The sequence below is a fragment of the Cajanus cajan genome, chromosome 11, assembly GCF_000230855.2.
Source record: "Cajanus cajan strain Asha chromosome 11, NIPB_CcT2T_4, whole genome shotgun sequence".
In the NCBI taxonomy this organism is placed as follows: Eukaryota; Viridiplantae; Streptophyta; class Magnoliopsida; order Fabales; family Fabaceae; genus Cajanus; species Cajanus cajan.
Genome location: NC_138527.1, coordinates 29,698,151 through 29,724,756, shown reverse-complemented (window position 1 = coordinate 29,724,756; position 26,606 = coordinate 29,698,151). Strand labels below are relative to the sequence as shown.

The window sequence follows — 26,606 nt, the reverse complement described above, 5'->3', positions numbered from 1 at the left end:
GCATCATTATAACACCAACCAAAAATTATTCCACCTCCATTTCTTACTCATTTAAATCCCCAAGGTTAAACCTCCAGCTACAAATAATTCAAACTTTATCGTCTATGGCCATAGAGTATTAATTATCTTTAAAATGAGTAAAAGACATTTTAACAAATTATATTAATCATAAAAAAAATTACTCAAAATAGATTTAAGAATAATCATAGAATAAGTAATAGTAATTAAAGGTTAAACAAATATATGAGGTTAGAAACACCCCACTAAATAATAACGTAAATAAATAAACATAATAATTAAAAGTTAAATAGTTAGATGAGGTTAGGAACACCTCACTGAATAAATATAACAATAACATAGTAATTAAAAGTTAAGTAGTTAGATGAGGTTAGGAACACCTCACTGAATAAATATAATAATAACATAAATAAACATTGTAATTAAAAGTTAAGTAGTTAAATGAGGTTAAGAACACCTCACTGAATAATTATAACAATAACATAGTAATTAAAAGTTAAGTAGTTAGATGAGGTTAGGAACACCTCACTGAATAAATATAATAATAACATAAATAAACATTGTAATTAAAAGTTAAGTAGTTAAATGAGGTTAAGAACACCTCACTGAATAAATATAACAATAACATAGTAATTAAAAGTTAAGTAGTTAGATGAGGTTAGGAACACCTCACTGAATAAATATAATAATAACATAAATAAACATTGTAATTAAAAGTTAAGTAGTTAAATGAGGTTAAGAACACCTCACTGAATAAATATAACAATAACATAGTAATTAAAAGTTAAGTAGTTAAATGAGGTTAAGAACACCTCACTGAATAAATATATAAATATAGTGCAGTTAGAAACACCTTACTGAATAAATATATAAATATAGTGAGGTTAGGGGCACCCCACTAAATAAATATAATCAAATAAATGCATAAATAATTATACATAATAGTATATAAAATTTTAAAAAGATAAGGTTCTCCTCCCCCTTACCTAGATAAGTAGGAGTTGAAACTAGTGCAATATCTCTCTAAAAACTTGGGCAGAATCTCTTCCTCTTTCTCCTTAAACAAGGCACTAGAGCAGAACCTCCTTTTCTTTCTCCTTCTCTCTCTCTTACTTTCTCTCTCTATTTCTCCAGAATTTCCTTCTCTCTAGAATTCTGAATTTTCAAAACCTTAAGCCCCTATTTATAGAAATTTTGAAGTTACTATGCACTATGCACTATTCATTAAAATAATATTATAAGTTACTATGCACTATTCATTAAAATATTCAAATTAATTATAAAATTGAACCTTGCTTCCCTCGTGCCACCCTTAGCAGCCATTTACTATTCACGTATACGTATACGTGAATAGTAAAATACGTATATGTGAATAGTAAAAATACGTATACATGAATAGTAAAAATACGTATAAAAATATGATAAACTTTCTAATAATCTCAATAAATATTTAAAATCAAAATAACCTGTTTTATTTAATAAAATTTTGAATATTACAGAAGATACTTGTATTTTCCCCTCATTTTGATCCATACCCCCACCTAAAAGAATAGATGCCATAGGTATATCATCTTATATAGAGTAAAAAGTTGGATACTGAGGAATCGGCAAATGAACAAACTTATATAGTTTGTAAATTTGTAACATAGAGAAAAATTGCATACAAACATGATAATTTTTTTTTTTGACTTTATTTTCCTATGTACTTTCATGTATTAAAGAAGTTGTTATTAGGTGATGAAGAAGAGGAATTTAGTGTCTTGTTTCAAATTACTTGTTTTTGTCATAGTTTTAATGGGATAGATTGGTTTAACTGATTTGACTAAAATAAGTTTAGCGATTGATTTGTTAACTTGTAAACATCAAACCATTTTAATATAAAGAATGTTAAATCTTTCGATATTGAATTCCAAAACATTCTTTGAACGATTAAATTTTTAAAAAAGTTAAATATGTAAGTTGATCAACGTCAATCTTTTAAGTGTTTGAAAAATTTTTCGGACAATTGTTTTGGAGGATATACCATTACTCTTTTAAAATTGGACAACTAATCAAACCAGTACTGATACAAAGAGGATGTTGAGAAACCAGTATTGATACAACAATGGATGCAAGTGAGAAGGGTGAAATGGTGAAAAAGAAACAACAAGTGTATATGGTAAACAACATGGGTAACTTCAATGGGGGAAATTTTCTAAAGAGATAATACATTTTTTCTTTAGGATTTGTTGCAAAGTGAAATGAGGAACCAAAATAAAGATGCGGGAGGAAAAAAAATGCATAAATTAACACGATTTTTAAATGAATTGTAAGCGATTTTAAAAATAAAAGTTCTAAATGTCACAATTTACATGTATATAATGATGGTACTGAAAATGCCATAATAGAAGATAAATAATGACAATTTAATATATGCATTTTTTTTTTGTAGTGAATCATACCCAATTTGAATAGACTTCTATGAGTGGTAGAGTTTTTCTTATAAGCTTTATCTTTTATTAGTTGAAATTTAATAAAAATCATAAAATTTTGTAGATTTTATATACTATTTAATGACTCATTTTTTTTATAATTTTATTTCAACTAATTTTAACTAATTATAGAGAGTATATTGAACAAAATGCATTGATAACACTCTTCTTTATATAAATACATACTTAAAATTCAAACTCGAGACTATTATCAACTTTAGATCCATTAATCAACACACTTTGTTCAAGATGCATACCTTCTGTTCTTACCAGAGATCGGTCATAGGGACGATCTACTAGGCAAGATTGGTGAGCCTCCTTCGCTGGGTACGATTGCTGTTCCAAGTGGGGGTGATACCTACAAAAGAGACTCTGATGCTAAAGTTAGTGTTTGTGGATGTATGGGTCTCATATAAGTAATGCACGTACCTTAGTGTGAATTAGGGTTTCTTTGGGCCTTGAACCCGAGATCAATTATGGTCTGCTCAGATATTGAGCCTTTGTTTTGGCCGATGTTGTATAGCGTGCGTCTGATGTCAATCTGCGCTGTGATACCGAGCTCGAGCTCGGCTTCGCGATACGGATAGTACACCTTCAATCGTGTTTTATAATTTTTTATTTTTTAATTTTTATACTAATGCGTAGAAAAGTATTATAATAATTACATGGATTATAAATTTCATTGTATTTATAATAATTTATATTCTTATTTATGACATTAATTCCACTTTAAATTTATAATTTTATTATATATTAGATTTATACTAATTTTATAAGCTATTTTTTATGTAAAAAAATTTAAGTGATCATGGGTCTCATAGACTCATCAAGGTTAGACTTCAAGACTCTATGATCCTTATATCAATAACAGAAATTGAACCCATAACTTTTTCTTATAGAAATGAGTATTTTTTGTTACTAAAAGGACTAATTTTTGTTAGTATTATATATATATTAAATTATGGAATTTAATGTCTATGTATATACAGGGAACACAAACATGTCTATATTTAAAATTAGTATACATAAATATTTTTAAACATATAAATTATAAATTTTACATTTATGATAAATAATTTTGTACTAACCGTACTTCGCACCCGGGCTCCGAGCCCGGATTAGCAATACAAAACAACCCCGGGCATGCGCTGCGCGACGTCAGCTCGGTATTTGAGCAAATCACACTCGAACCCGAGGATCTCGCCCCAGACCAGATCCGCCCTTCAACTATATCATATCATAACATACCTTATCTCAGGCCCAAGGCCCAAGGCAAACCTAAACCACCCTAAGGTACGTGCATTATATATATGAGACTATTATTCATGCAAACCCTAACTTTGGCATCAGAGTCTCTTTTGCAGGTACCTCCCCCATCTTGGAGCACCAATACATCAAGCAAAGGAGGCTCACCGATCTTACTGGACGGATCACCCCTACGACCAAATTCCGGTAAGAACATTTGGCGCCCACCGTGGGGCCGATCAAGACAGCTCTTATCGGCCACCTGTACGGTCCCTACCAGAAACCGTACTAGACGAGCACTCAATCACCATGAACGGCGACAATACAGCCTTAAGAAGCCCGACTAGCAAAGTCGACCTACAAACCTCGCACGCAGAAAACTCAAGAGCTCGCATTCAAACTCGATTAGGGGTGTGCAAAAAATCCAAATTGATCCGAACCGATCCATAACCGATCCGATCCATATTGAAAAATCCGATCCATTTTGAAAAAAAATCCGAACCGAACCACTTTATAAAACCGGTTCAGTTATCCGATCCATTTTTACAAAGTGGATCGGTTCGGTTCGGTTTGGTTTTTTAAAAAAACCGATCCATATATGAGTAAAAAGTGGATAACTGCACCGCACCGAACCGATCCAATTTAAAAAAAACGATCCATATTTTAAGAAAACCAAACCGATTCACTTTATAAAAAATGGATCGGTTAACCAATCCACTTTTATAAAACGGTTCGGTTCGGTTTGGATCGGTTTTTTGAAAAAATCGATCCATGAACACCCCTAAACTCGATAGCGACACCCTGATCCCCCCTCCGACCCTCAACTCGACCCCAGCGGGACCGCGCGAGATGAGGCAGGCCAGGAAGCGGGGTCAACTCCCCTAAGCCGATTAGTCGGTACAATCGCAGGAGGCTTCACAGGAGGCGGCGCCAGTAGCTTGTCCCAGAAAAAACACCTGCACAAGGTCAACCGCGTACACTCCGCCACCGGCGCTTTACGTCGGAACTCGCCAGTGATAACTTTCACCGACGACGACTATGCCGGGGTCAGCCGAAATCAAGACGATCCCATGGTCATAGCTGTGGCATTGGCCAATTGGGAAGTTCGCAAGACTTTGGTCGACCAAGGAAGCTCGGCCGACATCCTATACTGGCCAACATTCCTCAGGTTAGACATCCCCCACTCTCTCATACAACCTCATACCGAACCTCTAGTCGGTTTTGCAGGGACAAGCATTCACACTCGGGGATATGTAGACCTACTGACGAATTTCGGAGCACCCCCAGTTTCCAGACAGGTCTTGGTACGATACCTACTCGTGGAAGCCGACACCTCCTATAACGTCATCATCAGCAGACCAACCCTAAATCAGCTCGGGGCGGTGGTGTCCACCCCACACCTCACCATGAAATTTCCAGGGCACGATGGGAAGATCACCTCCATCAGAGCAAATCAACAGGTAGCGGGACAATGCTACGCAGAAAGCCTGGAAACCGTCTCACCAAGCGAACAGCGCAAGAACGACCTTACCGCTCTGGCTCACACCGACCACGAAGAAATCACCGATCTCGACCCGAGATCCGACGCTCATGACGAACGACCCAGCCCCGTCGATGAGCTCGACGACCTTCAAATCGGGAAACTCCCCGACCACAAAAATCAGCCGGCAATTAACCCCCAAACTATGACAGCAACTCCAAGCGAAGATCCTCAAGAACGCCGACCTCTTCGCCTGGTCTAGCGCTAACATGCCCGGTATAGACGCCGACTTCATCTGCCACAGATTAGCAATACACAAGGAGGCAAAACCAGTCGCCCAGAGAAAGAGGAAGGTCGGTGGCGAAAGACAGGAAGCCGTCATCGTCGAAACGCAGAAGTTGCTCAACGCCGGCTTCATCCGTGAAGTCAGGTACACCACATGGCTGGCAAACGTGGTCCTAGTAAAGAAACACTCGGGAAAGTGGCGTATGTGCGTCGACTATACCGACCTCAGCAAAGCATGCACCAAGGACTCATACCCCTTGCCGAGCATCGACAGGTTAGTCGATGGAGCCTCCGGACATGCCCTCCTCAGCTTCCTTGACGCTTACTCCGGGTACAACCAGATAATGATGTACCCGCCTGATGAAGTGCACACGTCCTTCATCACTGACCACGCTAACTATTGTTACCGGGTGATGCCCTTCGACCTCAAAAATGCGGGAGCAACATACCAACGGCTGATGGACAAAGTATTCCACCACCAAATTGGGCGAAACTTAGAGGTTTATGTGGACGACATGGTGGTTAAGACCATCTCAGCAACGGATCACGCCTCCGATCTCGCCGAGGTGTTCGCCCAGATCAGGAAGCACAACATGCGCCTCAACCCGGAGAAGTGTGTCTTCGGCGTCCAGGGGGGTAAGTTCCTCGGGTTCATGGTCACCAGTAGAGGAATCGAGGCCAACCCCGAGAAGTGCAAAGCCATCATACAAATGCAAAGCCCACAAACGATAAAAGAGGTTCAACGCCTGTCCGGACGGCTAGTCTCGTTATCCCGCTTCATCCCTAAACTTGCGGAGAAAGCAGGGCCAATCTTTACCCTGCCAAAAAAGCCAAAAAAACTTCCTTTGGATAGATCAATGCGAAGAAGCTTTCCAAAGCTTCAAAAACTTCCTCACAACTCTGCCAGTCTTACAGAGGTCGGATCACAATACCGACCTCCTTCTCTACCTGGCGGTGGCAGAAAACGCCATCAACGCCATCATTGTACAAGAACACCAAAAGACGCAGACGCCTATCTACTTCATCAGCCGAGTCCTCCAAGACGCGGAAAGAAGGTACCAGATGATCGAGAAACTGGCGTTGGCACTGGTCACTGCAGCCCGGCGACTCCGACCCTACTTCCAGAGCCACCAGGTGGTAGTTAAAACTAACTACCCCATCAAACAAATCCTACGAAAACCTGAGCTCGCCGGACGTATGATTGCCTGGTCTATAGAACTGTCCGAGTTCGGCATCCAGTACGAAAGCCGTGGACCCCTGAAAGCCCAGTGCTTAGCCGATTTCGTAGTCGAGCTCATGCCAGCTACTACTGAGGAATCCCAGGCATGGACCCTACATGTTGACCCAATGCTTAGCCGATTTCGTAGCCGAGCTCACGCCAGCTACTACTGAGGAATCCCAGGCATGGACCCTACATGTTGACGGGTCCTCCAACTCCAAAGGTGGGGGTGCAGGCATCATTCTGGAAGGGCCAAACCAAGTCACCCTGGAGCAATCCCTCAAGTTCGGCTTCAAAGTAACCAATAACCAGGCAGAGTACGAGGCGCTCCTCGCCGGACTAAGGTTAGCCCACGATCTCGGAGCTCGAAGGGTGAACTGCAACAGCGACTCAAAACTCATGGTGGAACAGCTCAGTGGGACATACCAGGCAAAAGACACCCTTCTACAGCGGTACTTCCACACCGCATCCCAAGAGATCTCGTCCTTCGACGAATTCTCCACAAAACATGTACCACGAGAACAAAACGCCAGAGCAGACCTCCTATCAAAACTCGCCAGCACCAAAAGGCCCGGTCAACACCGAACCATCATCCAGGAAACTCTGCACTCACCTAGCCTGGATGGCAAAATCGTCAACGTCAACGACAATGAAGAACTGGGATGGATGGCAGATATCTGGAACTACCTGAAAGAGGGCACCCTGCCCAAAGACAAAGACGAAGCACGAAAGGTGAGAATGAGATCAGCCAAATTCATCATCATCGATGAAGAATTATTCAAACGTGGGATTTCCACTCCGCTGCTCAAATGCCTGACCACGTCTCAAACAGCCTACGTCGTCAAGGAAATCCACCATGGGATATGCGGAATGCACTCCGGAGCACGCTCAATGGTAGCCAGGGTACTCCGAGCTGGATACTACTGGCCCACTCTGAAGTCGGACTGCCAAAGCTACATCCAGAAATGCAAGGAGTGCCAACAATTTGGCAACGCGCACCGACAACCCCCCGAGGCCCTTCACCACATGATGTCAGCATGGCCTTTCTCCCAATGGGGAATGGACATCCTCAGGCCTTTCCCCCCCGCGAAGGGCCAATTGAAATTCCTCCTGGTAGCAATCGACTATTTCACCAAGTGGATTGAGGCATGCCCACTCGCCAAAATCACCACTGAGAACGTGCAGAAATTCACATGGAAACACATTGTTTGCAGAAGAATTCGAAGACTTCCTCCGAGAGCTCCGAATCAAGCACTTCCCGACCTCGGTGGAACACCCCCAAACCAACGACCAGGCCGAAGCAGCCAACAAGGTCATCCTTCGAGAACTCAAAAAATGGCTGGGGAACGCAAAAGGGCAGTGGCCCGACATGCTTCCCAGCATCCTTTGGGCATATCACTGCACCCCCCAGACAACCACGCAAGAAACACCTTACAGGCTAACTTACGGGGCCGACGCAATGATGCCAGTCGAAGTCGGACAAACGTCCCACCGATGCCAAGTCTTCAACAGCGAGCAAAACAACCACGAACTGGCAACCGACCTCGACTTGTTGGACGAGCTCAGAGACGAAGCCCAAATTCACGAAGAGGCCTGCAAACTCTAAGCTTCACGAAGATACAATTCCCGGGTGAGACCCTGCTCTTTCCGAACAGGCGACCTGGTATGGCAATTACTGGGAGAAGCACGAAAAGACGTGTCAGATGGGAAGCTCGCACCCACTTGGGGCGACCCTTTCCGAGTTGCAGAAAACCTGGAAAACGGAGCCTACCGATCAGAGGAGCTCAGCGGAAAGCCCATACCGCGAACTTGGAATGCCACCCACCTCAAATTTTACTTCAGTTAAGTCTTATAGAAATAAACGGTGCACTCTTTTCCCACCTCAAGAAGAACATATTGGCTGAGAGGGTTTTTAACGAGGCACACAGTTTTTGTCAATAAAATGACTCACTCCTTTTTACTCGCATTCTCTTACTTTCATAACCTCATTACGTCCATTAGAGGTCGAGAACGAACCTCGTTACATTCATTAGAGGTCGAAAACGAACCTCACTACGTCCATTAGAGGTCGAGAACGAACCTCGTTACATTCATTAGAGGTCGAAAACGAACCTCACTACGTCCACTAGAGGTCGAGAACGAACCTCATTACGTTTATCAGAGGTCGAGAATGAACCTCGTTACATTCATTAGAGGTCGACAACGAACCTCATTACGTTTATTAGAGGTCGAGAACGAACCTCATTACGTTTATCAGAGGTCAAAAATGAACCTCATTACGTCCATCAGAGGTCGAGAACGAACCTCATTACGTTTATTAGAGGTCAAAAACGAACCTCGTTACGTCTATTAGAGGGCTACAACGAACCTCGTGACACTCATTAGAGGTCGATAATGAACCTCGTCGCAGTTATTAAAAGTCAAAAATAAACCTGACCGTGATTACTAGAAGTCGGGTACAAACCCCGACACGCTCACCCGAGGTTGAACTCGACCCCGACATTACGAAAGACAAGCCCGAACTCTTGAAACGCGCCGTCAAACAAAAAGACGACTTCGAGTCTCGGCACAACAAATTCAAGGTGAAATACCAAAACCAAACACAGGTGCAGAACAACACTCACATGTACAAAAGTCATGATCCATACATAAACACAGATACAAAAGTACATGCACAACAAAATTGTCCTATACAGAGGCGTTGTCGCTAGAACTCTCCTCGACATCGTCCTCCCGGACTAACCGCCCGAAGCGAACAACTTTCTCCAAATGCATGTCGGAAAAGTCGAACTTCGGCGCGAGGAGCCTAGCCTGCCGAGCAGCCTTGAGGAAGCCCCTCTTGTGTTCCACCACGACGGAACGTTCAACTTCCTCAAGTCTCCTCTTCAACGCCGAAAGACTTGCACTCTGGGCGGCCATCTCCTCCTCCTTACTACTAAGGACCACCTCGTCGCGAAGACGCTCCTCGGTCACGGATACCAGCTCACCCTTCAAGAAAGCTACCTCCTCCTCCAAGGAGCGAACCTGGCTAGCATAACCCTCATTACTGCGCAGAGCGACCCCCAACGATTTCCGGACCTCGGCAAGATCCCCCCGGGCTGCCTGAAGCTCGGCCCCCTGCATCTTCGCCTCAGATAAGACAGCAACCAAAACCTTATTCTCCTCCACCAAGGGCTGCACTCGGCCTCTCAGCTTCGCTAGATCCTCCTGTTGCCGTGACCATTTGTGCTTCCAGTAATCCACAATGGTCGTGCCCCTCTGCAGGAAAATCTGAGCGGTATCAAAACTCCCCATAGGCCTGGCAGACTCGAGCATCGCCTGGTCGGCCGCGCTTAGTGACCCCCTCGAAAAAAATTTCTCGGGTGTCAACGAAGCACTCCACAAGGAGTCAATCTCCTCCGACGCGCTCAGATGCTCCAATCGCGTCGGGGCGCCCTCCTGCGCGTAGCGGTACGCAAGATAGGGGCGTTTTGGAGGCCCCCTCGCCGCCAGTGCAGAGGTCGGGACCCTAGAGCTAGGACCCTCCCCACGAAGACCGGCCGAAGCAGAAGCAGGAGCCCCCGGCTCTGCCCCAGGGACATCGGCCCCCGCCGCCGTCGACCTCGGAACTCTCAGAACCTCGGTGGCCCTGCCCACCTGCAAAAGAAGTATAAGAAAAGGTATAAGTCCCGCAAAACAACGGACAACCCGGAAACAGCAATTCAAAATATCGCAAACACACGCTCCTTACCCCAACAGCAGGGGCAATTCGCCCAACGGTCGGAACCTTTGCTCCGGAAGTCGTACCGACCTGACCAGCAACCCGGGAGGACGACCCGACACCAGTCTCCACCTACAATAAACAATCCCAATTCAGGAAACTAAAAGAGAGCGTAAAAAGAAAAAGCAAGTAATCGACAAGTAGTCCCAACCACTCATTCGGGAGCCCGGATCGATGCCCCGGCAGGAGAGGCGAGAGGCTCGGCAGCCGTTGCTGCCCCCTCGGAAACCACCCGAGCTCCACTCTCAGGCAGGCGGCTCCCGGGCAAACTAGCCACCTCAACGCTGGCAGCCCCAGCAACAACCTCCTCCACCTCGCGAGGAACAGAGGTTCCCCCAACCTCCCTCGGGACCCTCTTCCTTTTTCGATTAACCTTCAGGGGAGAAACCTCTCCCTCCCCCTGGGTCCCAAGAGCCTTAAGCTCAACGACATTGTAGCGCTGGCACCGCTTCCAGTCACGCCACAAGTCCTTTCCCATAATACCTGAAAGCAAAGGACAGAACACGTCAACAAGCATAAAACCCTAACGTGTAAACGAAGTACCAAACACTCACCCTCCAAATCCCTTTCCCTGTGCGCCGAACGCTCGAGCGACAGGATGAGCTTGCAGTCTAGCGGGCGAGGAAGCGCTTTCAAAGCATCAACGGCAGTCGTCTCCGACGGCGTCAGCTGCGAGGAGTCCACCCCATGAAACCAAGATGGGTCATGGCACCAGTAGAAGGGAAACCTCGGTAGCCCGCCAAAGTAGAACCCCCCATCCTCCAAAGGGTCGACATCGACAAGAGTAACTCGGAAAAACTCTTGCCTATAGTTTTTATACGACTGGGAATAAGGAGTGAACAAACCCCCCTCCTTACCCCCATTCAAAGAAAGAGTCCCATACGGCGGGGCACCCGCCTTCAATTGGTAGAAAGAGAGGAAAACCCGAAGAGACACCTCCATCCCTAGAACCGTGCATAATACCTCGAACGCCCTCAAAAAGCCCCAACTGTTGGGATGCAACTGACTAGGGGCCGCATTAACGTAGTTCAAAAAGTCGCATTCGAACTGCGTGAAAGGAAGGCAGACACCCAAGTCCCTGAAAAAACTCTGATACACATAAAAGGAAGGAGGACCAACGGACCTCTTCATATACACACCTTCACTAGCCGAACAAGGCTCCAATCGGATCATCTGAGAAATAGAAGGGTCACAAATCCTATGCGTCTCCCAGAGCGCATCAACCTCCAAACTCGAGTCAAAAACGCTTGCAAACTTGGCCATTTCGCGTTTTACCCATTCGTAGCCAGGGACGCCCAACTCTAAGTCCCCGGGCGGAGGCACCTCCTTTCCCTCAATGGCGCCCCTTCCGGTTGTCACCGCCTTCCCGCGTGCTTTACCCCTAGCAGGGGCAGGAGAATCAACGCCATGACCACCAGCCATCAAGAAAGACAAAGGAAACAAAGGCGAAGAACAAGCGAAGACGAAGCGTGCACAAGAAGCTGAGGGACGCAAAAAGAGTAAAATGAAAAGGAGAAGAGGCGCAAGAAAAAGAACAACCTCTCCCCAAAATTCAAAACGGTCAGGCCACGTGTCGACCAAAGGGCACGCCTAACGGTAGATTAATTGCAAACCATCATCGCATAACCGTCATTTCCTTTAGTGCGTCACTCGCACGTTTCCAGAAATGAACAGTCGCGACACATGACACCTATGTGAAAAGCCACTGGCGAGCCCGGTCTCAGCTCCTCGACCTACGATCTTCAGAGCTCGGGGGGCTAGTGTACTAACCGTACTTCGCACCCGGGCTCCGAGCCCGGATTAGCAATACAAAACAACCCCGGGCATGCGCTGCGCGACGTCAGCCCGGTATTTGAGCAAATCACACTTGAACTCGAGGATCTCGCCCCAGACCAGATCCGCCCTTCAACTATATCATATCATAACATACCTTATCTCAGGCCCAAGGCCCAAGGCAAACCTAAACCACCCTAAGGTACGTGCATTATATATATGAGACTATTATTCATGCAAACCCTAACTTTGGCATCGGAGTCTCTTTTGCAGGTACCTCCCCCATCTTGGAGCATCAATACATCAAGCAAAGGAGACTCACCGATCTTACTGGACGGATCACCCCTACGACCAAATTCCGGTAAGAACAAATTTATATTGTAATAAAATTTATTTTTATTTTTTGAAAATTTATTTTAAAATATTATTATTTAATTTATAAATAATTATGATAAATAAAAATCAAATTAATTATAAAAAAAAATTATAAATCTTCTTGTTGAAATTTTTTTTTAAAAACACTTTCAAGAAAAATTATAATTTATTTTTAATATATAGAAGTTGATTTGTTTTATACCTTGAATGGATTACAAGTCATATTCATCCTCCTCTGGCAAAATTTGTGGTATTCTTGTGCATGTGCTGTATATATCATCTCTTAACTTTCTATGTATATCTTGATAGTTCGGTGCTTTATAGAAGAAACTTAAAAGTTCAAATCGTGATGCCAATGTTCTATTGCTGTGAGAATAAATATGTAGGCTTAAAGCTTTCTGCACCTTCTCAGGTAATAGAGATAAAGGGGGGAAAAAATAAAGGCCCTTGACAAAGTTAGAGATTCTTAGAGACTAAAGGCTGGGAATCTCATTCCATATCCCATATTGTTTTACCAATTCATCAAGCCTTCTACAGGTTTACACTTTAGAGATTCACTACTGTATATGGCATCCCACGAAGCTTCCAACTTTATAACATAAAATAAAAATAAAAATAAAAAAAGAGGGAGGGAGGGAGGGGGGAGGTGCAATTAATTCATATGATCAAAATTGAGCTGAATTATTATTTTATTATATATGTGTCAGTCAGTCAGTGATCAAGAGTGTAGCAGCTTCAAATTAATGCAGTTGAGACATAAAAATTACCGGAGATAGGTTTTACATATTTTTTTTTTAAGATAAAATATAATTTTATCCTTTTCGTTAAATTTATTTTTCCAGGTTGGTCTCTAAGTTTGGATATTTTTATTTCGTTCCTTTAAAGTGTATTTGTTAAACCAAAATGGTTTTTCCATCAGGTTTTTCTACTAAGAATAATGTTAATAATTAATGTGGGTATAGCATCTCTCATAATTCACCACATATTAAAAAATTAACCAAATTATATAGTGTGGTAAGCTGGTAGAAAAATTTAGTTTATCGAATACTCCAAGAAACCAAAGTAAAAAATAAAAAATAAAATAACTTCAAATACAAAATTCATATAAAAGACAAATTTTATTTTAGTCTTATTTTTTATATAGGAACTTCTACGAAAAGGATTTGTTCAGGTATGATTAAGTAACATGGTTATTTATTAACTTTCAAAAGCTTTTTTATAGTTGTTGAATTAATTTATTTAGGTGCACTTCAGACATTTATTTTTGCTTTTAAGGACTCTCACTCAACATCTAGAAGTCAAATTAGAGTCCAACTAGTTGAAGTTATATTATATAGACCCACTAAGAGGAAAGTTTTCTGATGTCCATCTTTTACGTTGACATTAGTACTTAAACTCCACATCATACAAATAGGAATCAAACCCTTTACCACTTGAACTACAGTAACTGACATGCCGACAATCTATTATAAATTTCATAAATAAATTTTTGGCATTCATTGAACATACATGAACTAAGAGGAAATTCAAATTGCAGGCTGCATGTGCACACATCTGCCACCTAAGGACACCCAAAATGAATGGCCAAATTCTTTTAACCAAGAAAGTCACTCATAAACAATGAAAGTTCCCAACACTCAAACTTGTGAAACCCTTCAGAAAATATATGTTCATTGGTTACTTGTCAGGTTTGTGATATATGTAGCCGATCTCATCTTTATATATAGTGCAATAAGAATCCTTTTATGACTGTTGGTTACTTGTTGGGTCACAAGAAGAACCAAACTAGAGACCATACCACAGGATAGATCAACCAAGCAACCCCTGAAAAAACACAGGCCAAAACAATTTTAATTAGTCCCTTTCACTAATCCGTTTTCACTTTTCAATTACAAAACTGTGACTTTATTTTCTGTTTCAAAAAAATTGTTCAAGAAACAAAAATATTTTCTATACAAATCTTTGAAAGCAATAAATAAAATAACAAAAACACAGTTAATAAGTCATCAGTCTAAATGATACTAGATTCGATCTTGTTACACTAGTCTCAAGTTCAAGTCTTTAGCATAGAGAAAATGTAATTGGAAAATAAGAACTCCACTAAAAATAAACCAATCAGATTCTTTGACGGAGATTAATCACCATTAAAACTAGTATATACTTCATACCGATATCGTATTTGCTTAAAAAATAATAATAATAACAAAAATCAAGTAAACGGCTTCCAAACATAAATGAGTAAATGACAGGCTGCAATTGACAAGAGAAAAGGGAGAATTTTGCTTACCCTTTCTAAAACCAGCATTATAAGATGATGTGAAGAAACAATCCGTTGTTGTGTTAATCCCATTAGGACAGTTGCAGATAAACGAGTTATAGGCACCAGTATACCCACACACTCCATAGCTCCTTTCACAAGCAGCACAGGAAGTAGGATAGTCATTTGTGACACTAAACTTGTACTTAAGTGCTATTCCATAATTCCACTTTTCAGGATCCGATTGTTGATCATTGAAGTTGTAAAAGCCCGTGTACGAAGGGCATTGCAGCTTCTGCAGATCCATTTCAAACGATGGTCCAAGATTAACTGGCGTGTAAACACAGCATGTGGAGATTGGAAGGTTGATAGTACTAATAGGCCTGCATGAATACAGAAGACTACAAATTGGTGAGCCTTGATCACAAAGAAGGTTAGAATTGTTCCCATCATCGTAGCCACTTGATTTGCATATAGATGATGAGTTCATTGCACAGTCTACTAGAGCAAAGATGGTGCTTTCAGCAAAAGTAAATGGTGCGTCCCAGTTTAAGCCAAAGCCTTTGCTAGGGACAGTGCAAGAGCATGTTGACATGGTGGGATCTGAGATGTGTATGACTTGGTTGGTGTAGTCAATTGAGGTCACAGGGTAGGAGCCTGTGTGAGTGGTGAAAGTGAGCTTTTGTTGGCTACATGACACGTGTGGTTGGAAGCGAGGGTCGCCACAACCAGGGCCACTGCCAAAAGGGTACTTGAGAGTCTCTTTGCCACAGTTTCTCTGGCAGATTTGAGATGAGATCAGGGGAGGAAGCAAGAGAAGGAAAATGGAGAGAAGAGGAAGTGAAGGGTAGCTATGGTCCATTGTTGTTGAGAGGGTGAGGGAGGATAAGGAATGTGATGAAAACAAGAATAGGAGGGGCTAGCCAATGAGTTTGATGTTGGTGTTACTATTTATTGAATTCTTGAAAGCCTCTAGCTATCTAGCAAAGTAGCAGATGAATAAAAACTTTCTCAGAAGAAGCATTAAGGAACTTGCGTTTTTGTTGTGTAAGGATTTCTATCTTTAAACATGGTATGTTACATAATATGTCCTTCTTCTTTGAGTAAAACTAAACTTGATTTTCTTAACATTTTGAATTTGGTCTTTTTAAGATTTCATGTTTTAATTTTATGATAAAAAAAACGTGATTTGAAAAAGAGATTTTACTAAGATAGTCAAATAAATTTTTTAGCAAATGTTAATTATCAACAACTTCAATGAATATTTCACCCACAAACAAATTTGGAAAAAACTTAATTCTAGTTGTATTGGTGTTGCTTGTATTGCTTTTCAGTGAACTTAATAGTAGTGAAATAAAGATTTAAATTGAAAAATTATACAGATTAATGGAGTGAAACTTCAATTATGTTATATATCAATAAGATCAAAACTTAAGCAACAAATTATAATTAATTAGACGGTTGCGTTCTACTAGTTATCATCACTGTTTTTTTTGTCAGTACTATACAAGAAAATTCGGGTTTAATCTTAATTTTTCCTCTTGTCTCCACCTTCGTGTATTGTATGTTTAATTTATAACTTGGAATAAAAGAAATTAATAATGTTAGAGCACATAAATTGTTTCAAATCTGTTGCTAAGAGAAATCACATGATCATGTGCTCGAGCAGCCCCGTAACGACCTTACACAAGTCACAGGTGACTGGCAATTAACTGTGCTTGGAGTCTAAAACCCCTCACTTTCATATTTTACTATGTCTAGAGCTGGCAATATATGGCTCTAGCATGTGCCCAGTGTGCTCCACATGTAGATGTAAAAAAAATAACTCTCACTTGCTACTATCTATAGATAAAACTTACCATAAATAATAAATAGGTAATTTAAATAGTAATATTACACGTATAACAAAATTTGTACAATTTATATAATATTACTTTTGTATTTATTTCTTTCCATCACTTCATTTTCATTTATTTTAAAGAGAGATATTATTAATAATAAAGAGAAATAAAAACAAAATTATATTATATAATTTTTGTTGTACATCTCTAATATTTATACATGTGGCTACTCAGTAAGAAATATTACTTACATACTCTTATATAAAAAAGTAAGTAGTCTTATATCATACTTTCTTTATTATTTTAGTTTTGTGAATTTAGATTTTTATTTAAACTTTTGAGATTAATTAATGATAAAAAAAATTATGAGATTAATATATTTTAAGTTATTGTGTATCTTGTGTTTCTTATTATTTGTAATATTGTAATAAAATTAACATTAAATGCAAGTTCAAAAATTTATGTTAATTATTTATTTTTAATATTTTAATAAAAATTAACATCAAATATAAACTTAAAATTATTTTAAATATATTTTTTAATTTATTAAAAATTTATAAATATTTATAAATATAAATATTCACAAATATTTATAAAAATTGTAGACATTTGCTTAACAGATACATGCGTATGAGCAGGAAATGTATTTTTATCTAACAACACGATGACAAAAAATCTACTACCTACATCTAGATCTAGAAGACCTCATTGTCATCATTCGTGTAGATTTGGATTAAGAAAAACCTAGAATTGTTTGATGCAAATTTTTATGAGTGCTTTTTTATATACATACAATTACAATAGCAATTGTGTCGGAATTAGCAATGTCATCATCTCCGATTAATTTTTTAAAATTATGTTATAAGAATGAAATATTAATGATTTTATTGATGAGTTAGACTCACCAGTAATCCACCAATCAAATTTACTTTTCTTGAAATATGTGTACTTTTGTATACTTGCAATTATAATAGTACATAGAGATGGTAATGGAGCTTCTTTAGGGTGGTAGTAGGTACATCGTTGAATAAAAAATATTCAATATCTGTTTTATATTTGGAAGGGTAATCATTAAATTAATATTTGTGAATTTTATAAATATTCATAAATAAATATAAATATTTAAAAGTATTTTTAAAAAATTTGAAAAAAGTATTATAAATAAATTTAAACATGTATTTAATATTGATTTTACTAAAATATTAAAAATAGATAATTCACATCAATTTTTAAACTTATATTTAACGTTTGTTTAAATATTAAAATATATATATATATAATATAATTAAACATGTGAACATTTAATAGTTTTACTTAGCAAGTATAGGTAGATATGATTACTATCATATTTATTCTCGTTTTGTATATGAAAGAATAGAAAATATTTATACTTATTATTTATAAATATTTATTTAAGTTGTTCATTTATTATTTGTAATGAATTATATTCGCGAATACATTTTTTTTGTCATTGTTAATAGTTGTTTTCATAATAGAAGAGTCACTATCTATTATATTTTTTTTTAATTATGTTATACGTATAAAATATTATATATGTATATATATATATATATATATATATATATATATATTAATTATGTTATAAGTAAATAAATTTAATAATTTTAGTGATGACTAATTTTTAAATATAAAATTGGATTTACGATAAAATCTTATTTTTAATATTTAATATTAAAATTCGAGACCATTATTACATTTTTCTACATACCTTAGTAATTAAACTAGACCATCTACTAAAATATTAATATATTTTTAACGCTTTTGTAAATTCATTTATTTTGTGGGTCTATAATACAATCTATTTAAAGGTGGTTAACTTATATGAACACTGCACCTCCCAAAACTCGTTATATGAGAACTTTAATTTACTCTTATTTACAATGAATTTATACATAATTATTTATTACATCAATTCCATTGGAAATTGACTAACAACCTTCTTATTAGTCATTTGGCTAAAAAAAAATTCAATAATATTTTTTTAGTTTACAAGTTTTAAATAAGAGATATTGTTTAAAAAATTAAGCGCTTAATTTTATTTAAACTAATAATTTGTTGATAGAGTTATAGTTTTTTTATTGTACACTCAAATAAATAGTTGTTTCATACTACTAATTTTAATCTTTCATTTGTATAAAATTAAATCATTATAAATATATATATAGTTAGTTTTTCATACACTAAAAAAACCAATTTTATGTTATATATAGTGAGAGAAATAAAGATTCACTTACTTTAAGAATAAGTTTATCTAAATTTATTTTATTCAGTAATTTATGTTCTTATCAAATTTAAATGATTTAAATTGTTGAATATAAAATTCTTAACTTATATATCAAATTTACAATTTTTTTTAAATTGAAAATTATTTGATATTTTATTATATAAATTTAAATTAACGTATAAAATATTTTTATGATTATTTGTCAATTTGAATTAATAAAATAAAATATCAAATAATTTTTAAATTTTTTAAAAGTTTGCATACTTGATTTATATATTAAAATTTTTTAATTTAAATATTAAATCATTAAAATTTGATGTAATAAAAGAGTTATTAAATTAAGTATGTTTAGATAAATTTACTCTTAATATAAATGGATCCCTCCTCTTTATATGTATTAACCATATTATATATGTAAAAATGTCTCTTCTACTATTTTTTTTTTACAAAATTTAAGTACAGTTTTTTAAATATTATCTTTCAATCAAAGTTGAAATCTTACTTTAATAATATACATAACTGTATATTAATAAGAACTATATTAAATATTAATACATTATATCAAAATAAGATTCTAACTCTTATTAAGAAATTGTATCTATTTTTTTTTTTAAAGATTGTTAAGTGTGAAAATCTACGGAACAATATTCCCTTTTTTTCAATTATTCTAGGATTGGTATTTATTATTTATTATTACTTTTAAATAAAAAGGAAATATTTCATAAAAGAAGTTGTAGATTCCTGCTTTACACTTTAGTCCCTAAAACAAGGGTGGCCAAACGTAAATGCTTTGGAAGGCTTTTATAAATTTTATCTTTGGTGAAAAAAAAAATTATTTTACTATTTATTTATATTTTTAGTTTTAAAATTTATAAATCTTATCTTTTAATTTCCATAATAAATAAACACTAAGAATTAATATATATATATATATATTAAAATTAAAAAATTAATTATAAAGATCGAAAATAAAATTATTAAACTATAAAGAATAATAAGTACTACATAGTAATTTAAAACGCAATGGAAGTAAGTAGTATTTAAATCTAACAATGGAAATAAAATAATGTAGTAATGATTACATTTATACTTTTCATCTACTTTCTCCAATCCCTATAATTTTTTTTTCTTGTTATTATTATCCAATTATCATGCATCTATTAATCAATTACATCGTGCCTTCACCTATTGCCAATTGAGACTAAAGTTAGTGGAAAGAAGAATATTTAAAACGCAAACAACTTTAGAAGAGAATATATTCATCTATGATTTTTTTTTTTTTATCTCGTCTATAATTATATGCCTTTTCACTTTATTTGTTTGCCGCTAATTTACTTTTTTTCATCTCAGTTCTACTGACGCAAGTTAATTATATGAACATTTCTTACATAGTCAATGGTCGTCATACAATTTATCAACTACAGTTCCACATGTGAATCTTGTCGACTTCACATGCACGTTTTTCTTTGTTGGCACTAGTTCTTGCTGAAGATTAAATTCTATATATATATATATATATATATATTGTTTTTTTTACATTATATCCTTCAATTGGTTTGATCTAGAAGATCAACAACAACTCAACAACAGTAAAGTAAATTGTGCCTACTCCAATTATTAGTATAAAAATAAGATTGTTTGCTACATTGTTTTATATAAATATTATTCACATGATATAGAAAATAGTGCAATAATATATTTATAAATATATCAAAATATTTTATAATAGGTGTTTTCTTATCCATCATCATATAAAGAAATATTGGAAATGAAATTCTCTATTAGTTGAATGTAGAAATTATATGTTGTATTTTTTTGTAAGAGATTGGAAATGGAGATTATTTAATTAACTAACCTCACTCTTATACTTAAACTTTTGTTTAAGCTTTTATAGCATAAAGCACCAGTGGTCTAGTGGTAGAATAGTACCCTGCCACGGTACAGACCCGGGTTCGATTCCCGGCTGGTGCAGTTTTGTATTTTGGGCTTTTGTTAGCATTTTACAATTCACGCATTAGTTTTTCCCCACAATGAACCGTTGGGCCTGGCCCAGCCCATTTGTTTTGTGGCCCAGATAGCTTGACTTATTACTTGGGTCTAAAAGCAAGCATCTTCTAAACACACATCCACTCTAGTATAAATATACCCCCTTTTTTAAAAAAAATATATAAAATGTCTAAATTACCCTTTAAAAAAATGAAATTCCTAAATTTACACCCCCCTTCCCCGCACCCCACACTCCACACCCCTCTTCTTTCCAAAGTCTCTTTCCGCTCAATGTCATTAAGTAATATACTTTTACAGTCATTCTGAATAGAAAAAAAGGACTAGCTCCACCATAACCAGCATAAGAAAGACTCTTTTACAATCATTAGCATTCCGGAAAGTACTTTTACAGTCATTAGCATTCCGGAAAGTACTTTCCGGAATAGTAAAATTATTGTTCATATAATTCCATAAAGAACTTTCCGTAATAGTAACTTTAATATTATGGAAAGTACTCTCCAGAATTATGTAACAAAACATTTCCGGAAAATACTTTCCGGAATAAGAATTTAATATTATGGAAAGTATTTTCCGGAACATTTTTATATAATTCCGGAAAGAACTTTCCGTAACAGTAAGAAGAAGAAGAGGAGTGTCAGAAAGAGAAAGAAGAGGGGTGTGCGAGGTGCGGGAAAAAAAAAGAAGAAGAGGAGTGCCACAAAGAGAAAGAAGAGGGGTGCGCAATGTCAGCAGGTGGTCTTGTAAGAGAAAGACTCTTACTTATTCTATGGAAAGAAATACTAGTACAAAAATGACTTTTAAAATCGGAGTTTTAAAATCAGTCATAAAGTAGCCATTTTAAAAGTGACGCGGTGGCCTGTACTGCAACAGAACGGCCCGTACTGCAAGCAGAACGACCCGTACTGCAAGAAGAACGGCTCGTACTTCAAGCAGAACGGCCCGTACTGCTTGCAGAACGGCCTGTACTGCTGCAGAACGGGCCGTTCCGAAAGCAGAACGGGCCGTTCTTCTTGCAGAACGGCCCGTTCTGGTGTCGTTCCAGATTCTAAAGTTTACATGCTTATACAGGATAAGGGGGTGCGGGTAAATTTAGGAATTTCATTTTTTTTAAAGGGTAATTTAGATATTTTATATATGTTTTTTAAAAAAGGGGGTGTGTTGATACGAGAGTGGAGGTGTGTTTAACACCTGCCTCTTCTCTACAAGAATTAGGGGTGTTCATGGATCGGTTTTTTTGAAAAAACCGATCCAAACCGAACCGAACTGTTTTATAAAAGTGGATCGGTTAACTGATCCATTTTTTATAAAGTGGATCGGTTTGGTTTTTCTAAAATATGGATCGGTTTTTTTGAAATTGGATCGGTTCGGTGCGGTGCAGTTATCCACTTTTTTACTCACATATGGATCGGTTTTTTTAGAAAACCAAACCGAACCGAACCGATCCACTTTGTAAAAATGGATCGGATAACTGAACCGGTTTTATAAAGTGGTTCGGTTCGGATTTTTTTTCAAAATGGATCGGATTTTTCAATATGGATCGGTTCGGTTATGGATCGGTTCGGATTAATTTGGATTTTTTGTACACCCCTATCAAGAATGGCGAAGCCAATACGTTTTATGCGTCCATCGAATTGGATTTATGAATAATGAATACTAGTATATTTAAGAAATTTAATTTGATCATTATTTTAGGATGGAGAAATACTTATTCAAGAGTAAGTGATGTTAAATTTATTTTATTTAACAGTTTTTATAAATGTTACTTTTTATGACTTAATCGTTAAATTGATTTTTATTATTATTAAATAGATTAAATTTTACAAAATTTCATATAATTAATTTATTAATGTTTCGTCAATTAATTACATCTTCTAAAATAAAAAAATACTGAACAAAAGAACATAAGAAGTCGTCACCAAAAATAAAATCTCGTCACCCAAAAAAAAAAGGACATAAGAAGTATTAAGTTCGGTTTCAATGCAGTGTTCAATCCAAATACTTTAATGTAAATAAGATTTAGTTTTGATTAATTTTTATTATTTATATGATTTTTCAATAAACAAATTAATTTATTATAATTCATTAAAATGTATAAATTAAAATTTAATAAAATAAATACATATCCAAATTAATGTGTTCAAATATATTAAACGCAAATTTATAATACAAGTCCAAACAAATAATATAATATTATAAAATCGTTTAAATAATAATTTTATATTTTTTAATAATATACAAATTAATTATTTTGTATTATGTAATTTTTTTTATATTAATTTTTTTTATATTTTAGTAAATAAATACATTATTATTGATTATTATTTTTTTGCATTTCACTCTAAAATTTCACTAAATATAAGTATACTTGTATTATTAATTTTCTACAATAACTTTATTTGTTTTAACATTACAAGTTTTTTTTTATGTGTATATGATTCATTAAAAACAAACGTGCTTAAGTAGAACTACTATAAGTAGTAAAGTGCTTCTTTTAATCATTTAATACAATTACATACTTAAAACTTGAACTCAAAATCATGAATTAAAACAAAACAACTCTTTATCAATTGAACATAAAGGATGATCACGTAACTCGAATTTGACCAACACCTGAAGAAATTGAAAACCAAATTAATGGTCAAGTAATGATCAAATTAGTTACCAAATAAAATAACTTATAAAATTGAGTTAAAATGGTTGCTTGTGGATGATTTGAGTTAAATATTATTTTTCATTGATACCCATTTTCAACTACCAATGTACTTATACATATTATTATGTTTTAAAGTAATGTTATATATTGTCAAGTTACATGCAAAACCAATGTCATAGTTTTATTATTTATTTATTAAGTTAAAAGTATAAAATATATTGATAAGATGTCACAACAATGTAACCTTGCATTGGAACTCAAAAATTATTAAAGTGTGCAACTTTAAAACTGAAATTGTTTAGTCCATTGTCCCATCCACACATAAATGTCTTTCTTTTGCAACTTTAGTAACAAGTCACAATACTCCTTCTTCAAGGTAGTCCGTTCTGTTACTAAAGTAGCTAATAGCTACTATGACTAGTAGCAAGGTTCAAAACAAAGTTTCAACATCATGAGAGGAAAAACTTGAATGAAATGTTTTAATGTTTTTTTTTTTCCTTCTAATTCTGAACACTTGATTTACTACTAACTTACTCAAATTTATATGTCATAAGCTCTACTACCAAGTTAGAATAGCCATTTTTGGTGACACTCAAACTCATCACAACGACCATCGTTAGCTATACACGGTTGTTGATCCAACATTAATTTTATATTTGTCTTCATTTGATGACTTGTTCCAATTCATCTACCTGCACCTACATCTCATGAACCCGAAAATTGATAGCTCGAACAACCTTCATAGTCAGTGGCGGAACTTGGATTAAAAGTTTGGAGGTATCAAATTATTACTTTTATATATAAAATTATAAATTAAATTTTTTATTAAATAAAAAAATAGAATTTTTTTTTTTTACTCAATTTTTTAATTTTATTATAATTAATAATATAACAATATATAAATATAATATTAATATATATATATATAAAATATATATATATATATATATATATATATATATATATATATATATATATATATGTGTGTGTGTGTGTGTGGAATGCTAATATACTCCCACTTATTTTTTAGTTGGAGTATGTTAACAACTTACACCAAAATTTTAGGACAAAAAAACCACTCATTTATTTTGATTTGATTAATTTATATAAAGGATATTATAGTAATTTAATTTAATTTAAATAAAAATAAAATATTTTCTCTCTATTATTAACTTCATTCTCTAAGTCGTTTCTATTTTTTATTAAATTCCTTCTCCAACCCACTTCTCTTTCTTATTAAATTTTTTCTCTAACTTATTTATCTCTCTCCTATTAAATTTTTTCTTTAACTCATTTCTCTCTCATCTCATCTCTCATGATGTCTCCCCTCTCTCAACAAATAAAAAATTAATTACTCACTTCTCTTTCTTATTGAATTAAATTTTTTCTCTAACTTATTTATCTTTCTCCTATTAAATTCCTTCTTTAACTCATTTCTCTCTCATCTCTCATGATGTCTCCCCTCTCTGAACAAATAAAAAAATATAAACGACTTAGAGAATAAAGTTAATAAGAGTGAGAAAATATTTTATTTTCATTTAACATTAAATTAAATTATTATAATATCCTTTGTACAAATTAATCAAATTAAAATAAATGAGTGATTTTTTTGTCCTAAAATTTTGGTATAAATTACTAACATACTTCAACTAAAAAACAGGTAGGAGTATATTAGCATTCCCTTATATATATATATATATATATGAAAATTTGGAAAAGTTTGGAGGAGCCGTGGCTCTCTCGTGTCATAGTGAAGGTCCGCCACTGTTCACAGTCAAATACAATTCACAAATAACATTGGTCGATTTTGGTCAGATTCAACATTTTGAATTTAAATCCAACCAAAATCGATTAATGATCACCCCTAGTTGATCCACGTGCTCATTTGTGGATTAACATAAGTAGTGTCGTAACTATATGATCCTCAAAAATCTTATATTTTATAGTAATATAAAATAAGAAAGTTTTAACATTTTTTTTGCACCCAAACTAAGGATTTTTTAGATAATTTATTTGATTTTTTTATTTTATTCATTTAATAATTAAGTACTCAAAAATATATTAATTGATGAAACATTTAAAATAAAGTAAGGTTTAAATTTATTATTAGAGATTAGAAGAAGGATGATATGTTTTAATAATGTAGGTCATTAATGAATATTTGAATTCATCAACTATTTTATATTTATTTATTATATTTACAAAATGTAAATTTCGCACTCATCATTATGAATTTAAAAGAGCATAAATAATTTTATTTTATTTTTACTTCTTAGAGGATATAAAATAATATTATATATATATATATATAATTTTTTATTTTTTCTAGTATGTAAATAAATCGCGAATATAGTCCAAGTAATAAAAGCTCAAGTTTCTTTTGGATCCTAATTCCAATATGATCCCCATGCCTCATTAGCCCATACTGCTCTTGAAATAATACCTATCGTTAAAAAGATAAAACCTAGACTAATAGTACGGTAACTTCAATGATCCAATTGTTGAATAAATTGAGATCTAAAATAATTTCTATAAGACAAAAAAAAAAACTTTTTTTAAAAATATTATTTTTTTCACTCATATTTATGTATTTGATTACAGCAAAAGAAAATGATTCGTTTAAAAAATACAACTTCTTGATAAAAGCAAGAATTTGTATGAATTCTTGAAATATAATGACTAAAATAGCTACTGATAATTAAGTTACAAATACATTTTGGAAAAACCTTACTGAAGCTTGAGGGTGTCAGTGTTTTGCAATGAAGATTTCATTAGTTAATTAAGTTACTAGATACTTTACATGAATAATATAGTAAAAAATTTAATTAAAAAGTTATAATTTGTTAATTATAAAGCACAATTAATTAACTCAATTAAAGATAGTCAATTTAAATAATTAAATATTTATAGGAGTATAAAAAAATATTTCTTTGACTTTTATCGATGAGATTTAACGACAAAAGCTATTTTAAAAAAT

At 35.2% G+C, this 26,606-nt stretch overlaps 1 protein-coding gene and 1 non-coding gene across 2 annotated transcripts; one reads left to right on the top strand and one right to left on the bottom strand.

The window, feature by feature from the left end:
* Positions 1-14,065: 14,065 nt before the first annotated feature.
* LOC109801311 (Putative membrane lipoprotein) lies at positions 14,066-15,903 on the bottom strand. Its single transcript, XM_020362353.3, has 2 exons — positions 14,914-15,903; positions 14,066-14,450 (listed from the first exon to the last, which is right to left on the bottom strand). The coding sequence occupies exons 1-2, from the start codon at positions 15,743-15,745 to the stop codon at positions 14,395-14,397; spliced, it is 888 nt and encodes a 295-aa protein (XP_020217942.1). The 5' UTR covers positions 15,746-15,903; the 3' UTR covers positions 14,066-14,394.
* A 4,966-nt stretch (positions 15,904-20,869) lies between these two features.
* On the top strand, positions 20,870-20,940 carry TRNAG-GCC (transfer RNA glycine (anticodon GCC)). The gene has a single exon. It is a non-coding gene; the product is annotated as a tRNA-Gly (tRNA).
* The last annotated feature ends 5,666 nt before the right edge of the window (positions 20,941-26,606 follow it).